Below are 17,172 nucleotides of genomic sequence, written 5' to 3' on the forward strand. Positions count from 1 at the left end.
AAAATTTGAACATCTACAACTCCCGCCTCCCTCCAAAGTCCCATCCCCCTCCTCCTGCAACTCCACCTCCCTCCAAAGGCCTACTCCCCCCTTGTCCATTACGTCCTCATTACGTCTATGATAGACATAGGCGTTGCCAAGGTAACGTTATACACACGGAAGAGGAGAGCGAGTGTAACGTTACACCCAAGACAGTCAAACACAACCCCGGAGTTTTAAAACTCAACTGGAGTCAGTGATGACTGATGAGTTCAGAATAAGGTTACAGTGCTAACATTAGATAGTAGCGTTAACGTTACTAGTAAGTGGAAACGCACGAGGAAGATAACGTTAATGTTTCAGAGGCTACGCTACAGTAGGCTAACGTTAGCCATTAGCAACTGCATGCTGTGTTGTCATATATAACGTTATGGCCTATGTTACATTAGAGGGAAACTAAAAATACCTGTCCAGCAGAAACTCTGTGACCATCTTGTCCCTTTTTAGCTCAGGATGAAGCTGCATCAGTCTTCGCCATCGCTCAAAAGCAGAGCCGATGTTGACCTGAGTTTTGGCTCTTGCAGCATCAAGTTCTCTCTTAGTGTTAGCTTTTTCTGCTATATTCTTTCTTTTGCCAACTGATTTCCCTGTTGGAGCGGCTGGAGGTGGAAGCGGGGGCCCGCATTTGTCTGCCATTGTTACGGAGAAAAGTTTATATCCACAAGCGTCCCTGTTACTAGTCTATTTGTTGTCTCACAGACTGTTACGCGAGCAGTTACGTCAGTCGGAGGCCTCCACGTGGGGAAGACAGACAGGACACTCAGCCAATCATTGCATTTGGTCCGAATGCAGTGATTGGTCGGAGTTTTCTATAGAACCATATGAGAATGGTACAGTTATGAGTTTTTATCTCTGGTGGAATTCACTTACATTTAGTGTGCCATCAGCCTATTAATAGCATTTTAACCTAAACAAAAAAAACGTAAAATTGTCGCTTTAAGCAAAAGAAAAAACAAACAAAAGACAAACAAAATAATAATTATAATTTAGTATTTTATTTTTTACCACCATATTCTTGAACATTTTATTTGAATTTGCAGACTGAACTACACAGTTTTAATTCCTTATCACAACTATTCTGCAACTTAACCCTCTGTGTAACCCTTTCTGTCTGCTCAGTTTAATTTTATTTATAAAGCCCAATATCACAAATCACAATTTGCCTCAGAGGGCTTTACAGCATAAATATCACAAATCACAATTTGCCTCAGAGGGCTTTACAGCATACAACATCAATCTGTCCTTGGACCCTCACAGTGGATAAGGAAAAACTCCCCAAAAAACCCTTTAACAGGGAAGAAAATGGTAGAAACCGTATTGCTCTCTTTAATTTCAAACAGCTTCTGTTAGGAAATTATTTGTTTTGCTTTGTACATTATCTGTGCAGTTTTAAAATCAACAAGATCACAGAATTTTAAAGCATGTAAGTTAATAAATAGAGCATTGGTTGGTTCATAATATTTAGATAGATTCTTAAAGCTCTATTCTGAAGAATGAAAATTGGGTATGCATTGGTTTTGTATGTGTTTACCCATACCTCCGCACAGTAGGTAATGTATGGAACTATGAGACCACAATACAGTCTATATAGTGACAAGATGTCTTTAGTTTTATATAATAATGTGATTGTTTTCGCCATTTTTGTCTTTTTCCTTTTTATACACTTGTTCTATTCGCTATGGTACTGGCAACAGTACAAGTAGTGTACTATGGTAGGTGATACATGGCAGCGTGTAGGATTTAACCAACTGAAAACCCCTCCGCTAACCTCTTGCTTATGGTCACCCATGGTAGTCTTCTGGTAACATAGAAATGCTGCAGGCCAGGGTTGTTGTTTGTTCGTTCTGGGCTGCTGTAGAAACAAAATGGCGGACTCTGTGGAAGAGGACCCGCTCCATACCTGGATATGAAGGCCTCATTTTAAACTAACAAAAACACAACCGTCAGTTTCAGGTAATTATACCTAGGTAGTACCTTTAATATATTTTCGAGGGGAGGCATCCCATTAATATTCAAATATGCTCAAATTGTCCCCAATGTGTTGATAAAGAATATATAGCAAATGTAATCATTATCATAAATAAACCTAACAAACAAATTACTATTATTATTACTACCAGTTTTAGTATTATGTTGTACTGCAGTTCTACGTATGGTTTGTCCAAGTGGTGTTGCCCTTTCCCAGCAGAAGCTGTTGCCCGACTGCTGTGAGCAGGTCCAATGAATGTCAAACACTGTCCTGCCTCTTTATTTCATTACTTTAAAATTTATTAAAAAAGGCAAAGCTGGAATGTGATATGAGTGTTACATAGGCTATGTCAGTGTGGATCGTTATAGTTTCTCTAAAGTGTTAGTATGCTATAAAAATGTCATAAAAAAAGTCATAAAAATGTCATAAAGAAGTCAAAGTGTGTGTACTTCTTCTAGGCGGTCCTCAATCATATGCTGGCTCCCTGAAATGGCAGTCATCAAAATTTTGAAAGCTCGTGATCTAAGGGTTTTGTTAATAATGCTCTAAAATGGTCAGTTTAGCTGTTAAGTTGTTAATAAAAATCTTTTATTGGTTGGGATGCAAAATGTATGGGTTGAAAATGTTAATATTAAATACGGCCCTGAATTGTACACTAATAAAAACATAGATATGATTTCTATATTTAATCTCTGCCAGTAGATCTCCCAAAATCCTAAACACTGCTCCTTTAAACAGTAAGTCTACAGTGTTATACAGTATGCTCTTAAATGACAATTTGAATTGTAGCAATAATGAATTGAGGGACGTTGGTATTAATAAAGTTGTTTATAAGTCAGTTAATTGGCAGAGGTAGTCTTTTCTAAGCAAAAATGACTTATGTAAATCAATAGAATTTGTTTCATCTGATATTAGACTGCATATCTTTACATTTGGACTGCATGTTAAAATAGTTTTTCCATCATTAATAGGATCTGAAGTTGTATTTGTTGCTCACTGCTGTTTGTGGGATTCTTTCCTCTGAGTCACAGCAGCAGGAACGACATGTGCATCTCCAAAGTGAGAGAGCTACTGTGGCCCAGCAGTGGTAACTCCATTAATTATTCATAACTATTAATTATCCCTGACATAGCGACAGGATCGGTCAGGATCTAACAGATCTAATTGACCTTCTGTACTTTTTTACACTTCAGGGGACAGATAAGCTGTCACACACAGATTCTAAGTTCATAGGCTGCAGTCAAGTCATCTCGTACACAGCGCACCGGCTGTCCTCAAGTTCAGTCCTGATCTCCGTCTGAGATGTTGGGACATTTTTATTTTACTGTAAATAAACTCTAGAAAGTAAAAAATAATTATTCTGCCCTGTTTAGGTTAATATTAGAGGTATATTTGATTTTTGCTGCTTACGATACATTCAGAGTCTCACAGTATTTGCAGTGGTGCCATTATTGTGCTCATGGATGGGACCTCCATAATTATTTAAATGAATAACAAAAAAAGCAACAAGCAGTAACAATGAAAACACACTTTCTTGTACCATAAGTTAATGTAGTTAGATAAACGTATCACTACACACGGACAGAAATTACACTGGAGGAAACTGTAAATTCACCTAATGTTTTTTGTGAGCACCACAGACAGAATATTTGGGATGAGTTATGTTCATAATTTGAGGTATAATTGTATTTTGGGACTTGGTGCTTCACGGGAATGAACTTTTATAAATAGTTACAGCCTTTTTGGACCAGGTTTTGTAGGTGCAGATGAATGAAATTTATTTCAGTGCCTTACAGTGCAACCTTAAAATTAGTGCCCAATACAATAGAAGTACATTTTCATGGGAATATTTTCTACTGAACAAATAGTCCCTATAAAAACTTTCTGCAGTAAGATGTGCAGAAATGTTCTCCTCCACTGTATTGGTGTGGAGACTGAAATCTCACAGAACAGGTTGTCTAAAGCTGGCTGATTTATATTTTTTGAGATCATTACTGAATGTATTTGCAGGTTTGTAGCCAGCTATCTGCACAACACATACATATCCTACTTTACTAAAGAACCATTTTGTGGTAGCTTACCTTAAAGGTGCTGTATGTAAGAATGTGGCCAAAACGGTTACTGCACTCAAATTCAAAATACTGCGGCGAGTCGTGTCCGCCCCCCCCCCCTCCCCTACAGATTTAAGGTTGCTGGACAGCGGCACGCTGGAGACTGATTTGTTTGCCCACGGGTGGCTGCCGTGGCAGGGCCGTGTCGCCGCGTCATGGATCTTCTGTTTTCCAGCGGACCGTTCGAGCAAGTCCAGCTTCTCTGCTGCTAACGTTGCTGCCGGGATACAGCTGAGGAGACTGCTAATGCTATGTACCGGGACACTGCTAACGCTGCTGCCAGGATACAGCTGAGGAGACTGCTAATNAGGATGGTTTTACGACTATTTGCTTTATATTTCTTACATATAGCTCCTTTAAGTATTTCCATTTCATGTTACCTAATAGGCCTGCTTCTACTCCACTAGCCAATATTGTAGCCTACGTTTTACTCCACTAGGTGATATGATGTTTACACATACAGTGCTCCAGGGATGGCGTTTGTAGGCCGACAGGGAAGTTAGCATTGCCCTGGTTAGTTTTTCAAAAAGCCTGTGGGATTTTTCCTGTGGATTTTGGATTATGGCAGAAAATAAATTCTAGCACAAACAAACATTTATGATACTTTGAAGTGTAAATTCAATCGCCAAAGGTAAAAAACTGACGTCAGGCTATAAACAAACTACACCGCGGTGGCATGACTTCACATCGCCCCCACAGCACGGCTGTAAACGTGTGTTCGGCATGGTGATGTTTTGTAGTCTCATTTAGCCACTTGTTAGCATCCGCCCTTTTTAAGACAGATAAAAGCTTCAAAATTCACAATCGGAGTATTTGCCTGCATATTTTATGTCATAGAACAAAACGTGGAAGTCTCTTAAGATTGTGTTAACCACAGTATTTCAGGCATCTCACCAAAAACCCACTGACTTGTGGGAGTGCTAATATGCTAACTCAAGATTTCAGATGCAGGACTTTTACTTGTAACACAGTATTTTCTGCACAGTTGTTACTTTTACTTCAGAAAATATCTGAAAACTTCTTCCACCTCTGTATATCACTCTATATTACACCTGAAAGCAATTTTATTTTGTCGAATTAACATTTGATAAATGAACATACTCGCAGGGTTAGTTGGTGTAGGCCTAGAACTGTAGCTGGTAAGCTATTAACATGCTAGCCAGCTGGGAATATGCTAGCCTTTGCATTCATAATGTATCCAAGTTTCTTTCTTTTCTGTCTGTACTTAGATGTTTGTTTGTTGTCAGGGTTGAACATCATGTCATCAAATAAAGTGTTATTGAAGAAGGGGAAAAAAGCGTATCCAGCTAACGAGCTTGCTAACTTGCAGCTAGCAAGGTTTTTAGCTGGGTTGCTAGTGGGACCATAAGTTTACACGGTTATTCAGAAGTCATATTTGTATCACTAACTTCTGTCTCATAAGTGTCTGCATATAACGTCTCTTTTCTTTTAACATTTATACTCCAACGGAGGAGGTGAAGTAAAGCTGGATTGCGTAGCACAGTTAATAAGCTATGATAGCTTCCTCTGTTTGCTGTTCCCGAAGGTCAGCAGCACCCACAAGACATATGCTACTCTTTAATGACGTGTCAAAGTTTACAAAAGTTGAACTTGAAACATTAGGCACAGATTTACTTCAGCGCCATGAGAAAATCCACTGTTTGTTGTGTTTACAAGTGACCCTGTTGCTGGTATGTGTCGTTGTACTTCTTTACACCTCCTGGCAGTATGTATCTACATTTTGTGCACCGCGGGGAACCTTGTGTGTGGCCCGCAGCAGGCTTATCCTCAACACAGCAAAGGCGTCCAGTTTAAGCTCTGTAGATCCAAGCTTTGTGATTTCAGGAGTTACTATAATTGACCACCTCTGACTGCCAAGCTGAAGCTCTGGGAGCTTGTTGGCATGAGCTCAAGTGAGCCAGTCTGCACATCTGAGTGTTTGTGTGATGCAAATATGGCTGACCGCTAATTTTTTTTTTTGTCTTCCTTTTTTCCAGAATGCGGGAGAGGGACCTACAGAGCATGTGCAGAAGGGCGCTGCTGCTGACCGTCTGTATGGTGTCTCTGTGGGGACAACTGACCAGTGCATCATCACACAGAAGCCACATAGGTACAACACTGCATGTGTTCCTCTTTGTTACTATTTCAGGGCATCGTGCCCAGACCAACCAAAGTCTGCTACTACTGGCTGCTACTAACAGCTTGACTAGAGATGCCAAGGATTAAAGAAAAGAACGGGTGTAATTTTTATTCACTCATATTCTCCCAATTACAGTCATTGTCTGAACAGACTGATCCAGAAAACAGTTTTTAATGTATTTTTGAAAATAATGGGAGCTTTAGACTTCACAAGGGCAGGAGAACAGATAGTGGCAGCATCAGGCTGTTGCAAATACACCAGCAGGGCAGACAGTTCATGGGCATTATTTGGAAGAAAAACAAACAAAAGAAGTGCATGCAGAATTATACAACCAGTAACGAGGCATTATCTTTAAAAGGGCCAGTTCACCCCCCCTAAGAACACATATTTTCCTCTTACATTGAGTGCTGTTTATCAGTCTTGTTTTGGTGTAAGTTCCCCACTGTTGGAGATATCGGCTGTAGAGATGTCTGCCTTTTCTCAAACATAACAGAACTATCGCACTCTGCTTGTGGTGCTCATGTGCCAAAAACATATATTTGAAAAACTCAACAGTAGCTAGACACTAAAAACAGACATATATGCTTGGGGTGTTGCTGTTGATTGCAAAAAATGATTAGTGTGGAGAAATGTAAAGCCACCAACTGTCCAACAATGGAGGGAAGGATTGAATGGTGTATATTTGATGGAAAGCATAACGGCCAAGCTCCAATTTAGGGCCGATGTTTTCAACATTAAGTGGACACCAGTAATACTACAGTTGCCAAGACTAAGGACTAAGATTAAGGACACAACTTGTACTTTGGTGATCATACATCATTGTTAGCTGTTGTCCAAAGGGCTATAGTTAAGCTAACGTTAACTTCTGGAGCTTAGCTTCATTAATTTATCTGTAATCGCAGAGAGAACAAAGGTTGGCAAACGTTATGCTGAATGATTCAGTGTAAATACTGTAGCACCAAACTAACGGAGAGACACTCTTGGTAAAGATGGTAAAAAGGCCGTTATCCTTTTCTCATATTCTGAGCCAAAAACCTTAACTTCAGTGGCACTTAAACTTGTTGTCTTTGATGGCGACGGCAACGAGGTGCGATTCACAAGCGTACACTGTGACCTGTAAATTTTGGCTTGTAATTTAAGTTTTTCATCGACCTTCTCAATTTTGGCTTGTAATTTAAGTTTTTCATCGACCTTCTCAACAATAAAATGATTAATATATCCCTCCAGTGCGTAGTTTAGGACCTTTTGGTTACTTCTCAATGACATCTGATCGTTATGTCCCCAAAAAACATCAATTGCCTCCTGCGAAATGCCGTGTACTGTGACAGCTGCCATAGCGCCGGTCACTGAATGTTGATAGTTTGTCCGAGTGAGTGGAGGGGGGCGTGGCTTAGCCATAGGTCAATTACGTTCCTTCCATCCATATACCTCCTGCTAAACACACTATTGTTCATCCACNTAGCCCGGGTACTGAATGTTGATAGTTTGTCCGAGTGAGTGGAGGGGGGCGTGGCTTAGCCATAGGTCAATTGATTGCCTGTGTCTGTGTTGCCTCTGTATACAATATAAACAAGATAGGTTGATGCAAAGCTTATATTTGTTATGTGATACATCATGCAAGTTTGTTCTCTGATAATACTACATCTGATTGAATTTTAAAATTAAAGTCAGTTAAAAATAAAAGGAAAACTCAATAGCAATGTCTCTATCCGGAAATCATGACCTGGTTACTGAAGATAACCCACAGACCTTGTTGTGAGCAGTTTTATGTAGGGACTATTTTCTTTCTACCAAACTACCTACATCCACCAACTGTATCACTGCACAGAAGAAAGCATGCATCTTCTTATTGCATTTTCCTTAGCTGAGCTGTAACGTTAGCTCAGGTGAGCTAGCAGTAGATGCACACTTCCTTCGGCAGGGTGATATGGTTGGTGAAAATAGTTCCTTCATGAAACTGCTCACAACAAGGTCTGTGGATTATGTTGAGTATTCGGGTCATGATTTCTGGAAAGAGACATTGCTGTTGAGTTTTTCAGATGTCTTTTTTTGGTGCTTTGAGCACCACAACCTGAGTGCTGTCTAGTCATATTATATTGGAGAGAAGGCAGACATCTCTATGGCCGATATCTCAGCAACTCACACCAAAACAATTTAGATTGATAAGTAGCACTGTAGGTAAGAAATAATATGTATTTTTGATTTTGGGGTGAACTGTCCCTTTAAGGCTGAATCCAAATGTCCAGACTTCACCGCTTTGCAGACTCACAGACTTTGCAGGCACGTTCGCAGGAAGTCTAGGAGTGCTGGGGGCTGTCCAAATCCACAATTCAGCCAGTCCACAAGGGGCCTCAAGCGGACTTCCTGCAGACTTCAGGGAGTCCATTTGGGGTGCAGATATCAGCAGACTTCACTAATCTACTTGCCTATAACTCATTGCAATACGGACGTGATGTAGGTTTTTCTACTGAAAAAAAAAAAAAAAAAAAAGTAAGAATGTGTTAAAGAGTTTTTGATAGTTAGGCCTATTAAAATGTTACTTGAAATGTGTAGGCCAGAATTAATATTCAACCACATCATGACACAGAGATGTGTAGAAGTATAGGCTGTAGAGTGTGGCCTATCAGGCTGTGCAGTGTAATAGGCAAAAAAATGGCTGAAGAGATGTAGAGAGAGAAAAAGATGTATTATACATTTTTGTTTGATCATGAAAAAAAGCTATACATGGGAAATATAGTATCTTGTTATCTGCAGGAACAGATAAGTAGGCACTATTCATTAACTTATATGACATATATATGAATATAACAGCAGTGATAGTTGAACGTTTCCATGGCAATGAGTAAAACGGTCTCGAGGGCCGTCTATCAGCCACTTGCAGTCCTGTATGTATCTGTAGTTATTAAACTGACTCTTTCGACTCCTTTTTACTGCTTTAAGAGAAGGTTTTACTAAAGCAAACTGGGAAAGAGCTCCTAAAAATATAAGCATGTTTTTCAAAGCCATTTTTAAAAAAATCCTCAACAATAAATCATCCCAATCGGACAGTAAGATGCATCATAACAAATAGGATACAACTGATACTGTATCAGGAAATCATAACACATAACTTGTAGGGTGATTCAGATGAATTATAGTTCTCTCCCTGACTGCGTCCTCGACAAACAATCACAACCAATTCTTTACAGCCCAGGTCAGTCGCATGTGTTGAGCACAGTTCACCTCACTGGCTTTTTCAAGAGAAACTGATATAATTAGCCAAGCCTTCTGGGTTTCTGTGTTCACCAGCAAAGCACAGATTTACTGTAAGGTTGCGTTTTTGTGCAGTCATGCAAGTCGAGCATCACACGGAAAAAATACCAGTACATTAAGTGTGTGCATGAATCCGTGTGTGTGTGGATGTGGCAGGGGACAAGACCTTTCAAAGTGCATTTCCTTAATGGAGAGATGGCCTGATCCCTGAGCGTGTCGGTGGAAACTCTGACTACACATTGAAATAATGAGCCTTGTTCCATTGGAGAACAAACAAACACTGCAGGGGGAACGGCTCCATGATCGCCAAAGACAACAACATGACCAGCAAAAGACTTTGATAGGGCATCAAAATCCAAGGCTGTGACGGGGTGGACTGCACGGAGAGAGGATGCACATTATATGAAACGAAATGCATCATAGCAGTCACCTTGTTGAGGTGTGGTTTAAATCAAGCTGGCGACAGAAGACGAAAAAGCTGTGACAGCAGAATTAACTCTCTGTCAGCCAAATTTTTGACTTCACAGGCTGTTGGATACTTCTACCATTTAATAGCTTCATTTCAGATTCACCTGAGGAGAGACTATGGGACAAGGGAGGGGACTGAATGTTATATCAGTTATGGTATGTGTGAATGTATGCAAGGGGGGATACACTTGAAATGGTTGGATTGGAGTCCTCCAGGAAAAATTGAGCATCAAACACTTAATTTCCTCCATTCTGGTGAATTTTTCTGCATCAATTCATGGTGAAAATGTCTTTTGAATTTTTCAAAATAAAAGACCTTTGCTACTTTAATCTTTTATGGAAAGGGGCAAATGCACATGTTCTAAATATAGAGGGAGACGTGTGACGTGTCCCCCTAGAAATCTACGCTGATGCATGTTGCTGTGTCTGTAATCCACACTTTATACTACTACTATAAATTACACACTGTATACTAAACTTCACATCTTCACATACTCAAGAAATAAATGTACTGTACTGATCTGCACAGAGGCATCAATTAAGCAGTGACTTTGGAAAGCTGCTGCTGATGTAACATTTTGAAACTTTGCAATCAGGAAGCTAAATGTTTGTCCAAAGATTTACTACTTAATGTTTTTGTTACGAGATGTCAAAACCTAGTTGAAATAAATGTGCAATATGGATGTGAGATGCAGTGTGTATATTCTGCTCAGCATCTTTAGTGGCAATGAAAAGCAGCTTCTCTCACCCTTTTTCTCCATGAAAACAATCAAGAAACCTGAGATAAAAAAAACACAATGTAAGTGCGCACGTCCCCTCTCCATGTACTGCTATCATTTGATTTGAAGAACAATGCCACAAACTTTAGACAAAAATGTGCTTTAGATTTGTGGTAACAATGTGGGAAATGCTCTCACCTCTTTAAACCCGACAATGCCCCCATGAGCAAAGTGAGGTCTACACGGAAATGCTTTTCTCAGAGATTAGTGTGGAAGAACTTGACTGGCCTGCACAGAGCACTGACCTCAACCCCATCCAGCACCTTTGAGATGAACTGGAACAGAGCTAGGCCTTATCAGCAGTCGACCTCACTAATGCCGTTGTGGCTGAATGCGGGAAAATCTCTGCAGCCAAGGCTCAAAATCTTGCCAAAAGCCTTGTCAGGAGAGTGGAGGCTGTTAAAGTAGCATGACTGGTTATTGTTCAGCTCTATCACCAGAAGAAAATGTTGGCATTATACGTTTCTGCAAACCACAAATAAATTTCATTTGCATGTTTTATATGTGTAACGTTTCTTTGGTGACGTAATCCAGTATATGAGTTAAATTGGAGGGAACAGTGGATGGTGTTGCATGCCAAGCTGCAGACTACTGTTCGAGACCAACAGACAACAAAACCATTTATATTTTTTAGGAATTCATTGCTGTGTTTCCAGTGGCTTTTAGGTTCCAATGGTGGGTGTTTATCAGCAACCACTGGTTTTCCATCTGCTTTTTAGGCTCCAGTAGAGGGTGGGTAGTAGTGATCCATCGGTGTTTCTGTATTGGCTTTTTCAGCTCCAATTGTGGCTGTTTTGTAGCGACCTTTTTATGTTTTTTCATCAGCTTTTTACGCTCAAACCATGGCTGTTTGTTTCGCGACGCATTTGCATTTTTCAAGTGGCTTTTGGGCTCCAGTCATAGCTGTTTTGTAGTGAGTTGCTGGTGTTTATCCATCTGCTTTTTAGGCTATATCATGGGTGTTTTGTAGCAACCTGCCTGTGTTTTTCTATTGGCTTTTTAGGCTGCAATCATGGGTGTTTTTTAGTGACCCATCTGCATTTTTCAGTGGCTTCTAGGGTCCAATCGTGAGTGATTTGTATTGACTTGCTGGTGTTATTTCATCTGCTTTTTAGGCCTTAATCGTGGGTGGTTTGTTGTGACCTATTTGTGTGTATCTAGTGGCTTTTAGGCTCCAGTCGTGGTTGTTTTGTAGCGACTTGCCAATGTTTTTCCATCTGTTTTTTAGGCTTCAGTCGTGGGTGTTTTGTAGCAACTGGCCTGTGTTTTTTTCCATTGGCTTTTTAGGTTCCAATCATGGGTGTTTTTTGCAACCTATTTGCATCTTTCCAGTGACTTCTAGGTTCCATTTGTGAGTGATTTGTAGCGACTTTTGGTGTCTTTTCATCTGCTTTTTAGCCTTAATCGTGGGTGTTTTGTAGTGACCTGTCTGTGTTTATCCAGTGGCTTTTAGGCTCCAATTGTGGTTGTTTTGTAGCGACTTGCCAATGTTTTTCCATCTGTTTTTTATGCTTCAGTCGTGGGTGTTTTGTAGCAACTGGCCTGTGTTTTTTTCCATTGGCTTTTTAGGCTCCAATCATGGGTGTTTTTTGCAACCTATTTGCATTTTTCCATTGACTTCTAGGTTCCATTTGTGTGTGATTTGTAACGACTTGCCGATGTTTTTTCATCTGCTTTTAAGGCCTTAATCGTGGATGTTGTGTAGTGACTTGTCTGTGTTTATCCAGTGGCTTTCAGGCTCCAAATGTTGGTGTTTTGTAGCGACTTGCTGCTGTTTTTCCATCTTCTTTGTAGGCTTCAATCATTGGTGTTTTGTAGCAACCTGTCTGTGTTTTTCCAGCGGGGTTTTGGGCCCTAATCATGGGTGTTTTGTAGCAACCTGTCTGTGTTTTTCCAGCAGGTTTTTGGGCCCTAATCATGGGTGTTTTGTAGCAACCTGTCTTGTTTTTTTCCAGTGGGTTTTGGGGCCCTAATCATAGGTGTTTTGTAGCAACCTGTCTGTGTTTCTCCAGCAGGTTTTTGGGCCCTAATTCTGGGTGTTATGTAGCAACTGGTCTGTTTTTCCATTGGCTTTTTAGGCTCCAGTTATGGTTGTTTTTTAGCATCCCATTTACATTTTCCAGTGGAGCTCCAGTCTTGGGTGTTTTGTCACGACATGCAGGTGTTTTTTCATCTGCTTTTTAGGTTTCAATCATGGGTGTTTTGTCGCAACCTGTGTGTGTTTATCCTGTGGATTTTAGGCCCTGATCGTGGGTGTTTTGTAGCAACTTGCTGCTGTTTTTCCATCTGCTTTTAAGGCTTTAATCATAGGTGTTTTGTAGAGACCTGTCAGTGGGGTTGTGCCTAACCACATGTTAATCACAGCATTGCTAAAATCGTGAGTTTCAGCATCTCCACAGCATAATTAAGTGCCACATGTCAACATTATTTTGGCGACTGGGTTGTTTTGTTTGAGATTACACATAAATCACACTACAAGTGCACTGTTCAGGGGTCCACATACTTTTGGCCACCGCACACATCATTTATGGGGAACCACACGTTTACTTTTCACCTTCTCATGCCTCTAATCAATACATTCAATATTTTCTGAATATATTTGATGATTGTAGACTGACAGTAGAGTGGTAAATCCCACTTGTTTGACTGCCAACATGTTGGATAAACAATTTAATCTCCAGGCTTACACCGCTGTCTCTCTGGTTTTGCATTTGTCCCGCTCTTGTGGTTTGTGCACTTATTTGTGTGATTTATTAGGAGAGAGAGAGGGGGCCAGCACAAGTAGCCTTGCCCCGTTCTCCCCGGGCTACACTGACACTTAGGTAATCACGCAGCCTGTCCCCGAGCTACAGAGGTCAAGTCAAGGTGGGCCCAGTAAACAAACCTCTTTAGCCCCTCTGTTTATTGAGGTGGGGGCTTCACCAAAGCAATTGAACCTTTCACTAGAGCCTGACTGGAGCATGCTGGGCTCAGAGCACGCACACATAACCTCTGTAATAAGACCATTGCATCCCCAGAGCACCATCTGCATTCATTAGCTAGTCATGAAAGAGTGGAGAGAGAGAGGAAGGGCGAGTGGTCTGGATAGAGAGTGAGCGTGATAACAAGTACCCTTCGGCTGTGCAATTTGTTTTGGTCCTGTCGATAGGATTTAGACTGATGATGTGACCAGGTCAGATGGCGGCCTCATTACTCAGCTATTTAGATACTTGGATACTTTTTTCTCAACAGTATCTCAGTCTGTCTCATTTAAAAAGCAGTAATCAAGCTCTCTGTGGTTTGTTGGTCAGTGTCTGCGAGGACAAATGCTGAAATGTGGTAGAGAGGAAAACAGGCGTGAAAAACACATTTCCCGCTGAGGCTGTGTGATGCAACATGGCAGCAGCTCCCCCTTTTGAGATAAAAATGCTCTAAGCGCTGCCGCTTACAGGTCGTAAACTCTGTTACATTTTTAAATATAAAGCATTAAGCCGCATGGCTCACGGATAGCTCCACAAATTGGAATCAAAATGACTTTGGAGCTCAGGTTTACGTTGGGTTTAAATCAAGGTCCCGTTCTATATTCACATGCACACAAGGGGCCACGCTGCCTTATTAATAAGATGAAACTGCACTGGCTCTCATTTGAATTCAGTGGAATATTTCCATATTTGCTTATGGTGGAGACTTTCTAAAAACTGTGTGATGCACTCTAATGGCTCATTCTCCAGCTGATTTTCATGCTTCAGGGGATTTTTTTTTATTTTTTTGTATTCTATGCAAATTGGCTTTAACTTTTTTCCCACTTTATTTTCAGTGTTTCATATTAGGAACAAACTGATTCTCCGGAGCCCACACTAATGGCAGAATCCAACATATACTTTTAAATTTTTTTGCCTGACATTAACTTTTTCTTCTCTCCCAACTGTCCCCGTCAGATTAATTCTTTAGAAAAGATATATTAGGCTGTGTCACATTAATAAAAAATTGTAAATGTAATATACTTAGATGAATTAGAATTGTTTCTCTGTGCCAGCCTGGAGGGGAAAAGCCTGTGAAGAGAGCTTTTCATGCTTGATGGGTCTTGATGAAAACCAGGCAGCAGCAGAGTTCTTTTTTTAGTGTTAAAAGGCTTAGATTATTTTAGAAATTCAAAATAATATAATTTGTGACAGTCCAACTTCAAATAGCTCTAGGGTAGATTTAGTCATTGTGATTTGAACAATGGAAATGATTATTTTTTATTCACAGTGTACTGGTAAAGAAATATTTAAAGGGGAAATTGCTGGATGATTGAAAAAAGAAGTTTATCTTTATAATGCATGGTAGTCTCCTCATTTTATACTTAACCACTGTCTACTTTTCTCTTTGTTAACATTTTCAATGGAGTCTCTAAACTGACAAAATGTAGTGAAAGATTACCACACAAGCCAGATGCCTGACCTTTTACACAATGTTGTCAATTCCAGAGTTCAAATATTAATCAGGACTAGGGCTCAATAACTGTGAGGCAGTGGTTTTCAAACTTTTTGTGCCCCAGGCACACCAATGGGCAAGCCAAAATCACAAGGCACACCTGTATTTATAACTGTGCACAATAGCTTCTATGTGTGTTATCACTTTTATCACGACGTAAGACAATAAAAATCAGAAAAAATAAGACAGAAAGCTCTCGTGTTACTGTCTACTGACATTTTTTTGGCAAATAGGACCCCAGCGAAGGTTTTTTAAATTAAATTCAATTAAAAATTCATGGATAACTTTTTGTATAGACCCAGTTGAATATTGCAATAATAATGTGTGGTTATCACTAAATCCCACGGCACGCCTGGATTAGCATCACGGCACGCCATTTGAGAACCACTGCTTTAAGGTATCAACCGAAACAACCCAGTACCAAGTAGTGTCGAAACGTCTCCTGTCAAAGGAAACCTGCATTTGATCCTTTTTGCGCTAGTAGTCTGACGCCATACTGTCCTGACCCCCTGCTGCTGCCAGCCTCAGAGCCGCTCTCCGCTCAGCAAACAGTCAGTCTTCCTGGTTAGCATGAGCTAACACAGCAGCATTCAACACCAAGCCATAGAAAGTCCCAACAAAATCACACTGACGCTTAGACAGCTTGACTCTGTCGTTTAATTCGTTAATGACTGTTAACGTTAATCATGTAATGCTAATAGTTAGCCCTGCCACTGTGTGTATGTGTCCAGGCAGACTTCCACAACTGTTCCAGGCGTGGAGCTCACAGTCCTGCAGCAGCAGCTACAACCTTTACAGTACTCTGTCTGCACTGGTATCACTTTAAGGATACTGGTATTGGTACTGGTATCCTTGTTTTTTTAAATGATACCCAATCAGAACACATAGTCACTGCCAGAGGAAAAAGTAACCAAAAAGGAGGAAGGAGAACCATCAGATAAATTGAGCATGACTGCAAAACAATCCACTGATTTAAGTGGCTGCTCCACAGGTCAGTTAGGGCCTCATTTGTCGGTTCACCTACACATATTAAGGCAAAAAAATTCAAATGTGGAAACATTTTTTAGGGGAAGATTTTGGTCGCCACCAACTGGACCCTCACTCTGTGCATTTTCTACCTCATTATTTCTCATCAGGAGCTTCAGTACATGGGTTCCTCCAGTTTACTGGCCTGTAATGAGCCCTGTAATGCAGTATATCTCTGCTGTTGTGTGGCAGCATACATCAGCCCGCTGCACACACTCCACACAGCAGGTCAGCGTGGAACCCTTGCCCAGGGGTAGCATGACATTATACCAAGCGGCGGCAGAGCAGGTCACCCCCACCCTGGGGATGTGTGGGGATGCGGCTGCGGAGCATTCGTCCTGACATTTGGAGAGCAGGTGGACGACACAATGGTGGAGGGAGATAGCGAGTAGAGGGAGATTGAGATGGAGATGTGGGGCTGTTTGAGATGCACTGTGGGGATGACAGGGGTCAGCTCGCCCCATCTCCCGGTGGCAGCTCCCGAGATTAGAAAACCATCAAACGTCCTCTGCTATACGCATCTGAATGGCAGCTGTATAGATGAGCAATGAGTGGCTGCGTGTGGCCTTGGCTGTATCCTCTGTGTGTGTGTGAGGTTGTGTAGCCAGCGGAGGGGAGCAGGGGGATAGTGTTATGTGCTGAGAGAATGTCAATAGTTTTATTCACATGCTTAGAGGAAATCAAAGTTCACTCCTGAGCTTGTTCTTTTATCATGTGGGTAATGTTTTAGTGATAAAAACAAAAAGTCTTTTTATACATCTGCTTCAATGCACAATTTAAAAATGAAATTCTGATTTCATAGAAATTCCTATTCTTGCTCGGATGGATCCCAAACTGACTGCAAGTGACTGTGTGTGTCAGCGTTCTTATTCCCAGGTTGTATCGAATACTAACACACCCTTCGGTGTCTCATAGGGACGCAGAAGGCATCCT

At 40.8% G+C, this 17,172-nt stretch overlaps 1 protein-coding gene across 1 annotated transcript in view; it reads left to right on the forward strand.

The window, feature by feature from the left end:
• Positions 1 to 17,172, forward strand: part of tafa3a (TAFA chemokine like family member 3a) — a 172,698-nt gene that overhangs the window by 99,006 nt on the left and 56,520 nt on the right. The window contains exon 2 of the mRNA XM_050039395.1: positions 6,117 to 6,229. Within this exon, the coding sequence (XP_049895352.1) occupies positions 6,118 to 6,229 (112 nt within the window). The 5' untranslated portion in view covers position 6,117. The remainder of the gene's footprint in view (positions 1 to 6,116; positions 6,230 to 17,172) is intronic.

The sequence above is a fragment of the Epinephelus moara genome, chromosome 24, assembly GCF_006386435.1.
Source record: "Epinephelus moara isolate mb chromosome 24, YSFRI_EMoa_1.0, whole genome shotgun sequence".
Taxonomy (NCBI): Eukaryota; Metazoa; Chordata; class Actinopteri; order Perciformes; family Serranidae; genus Epinephelus; species Epinephelus moara.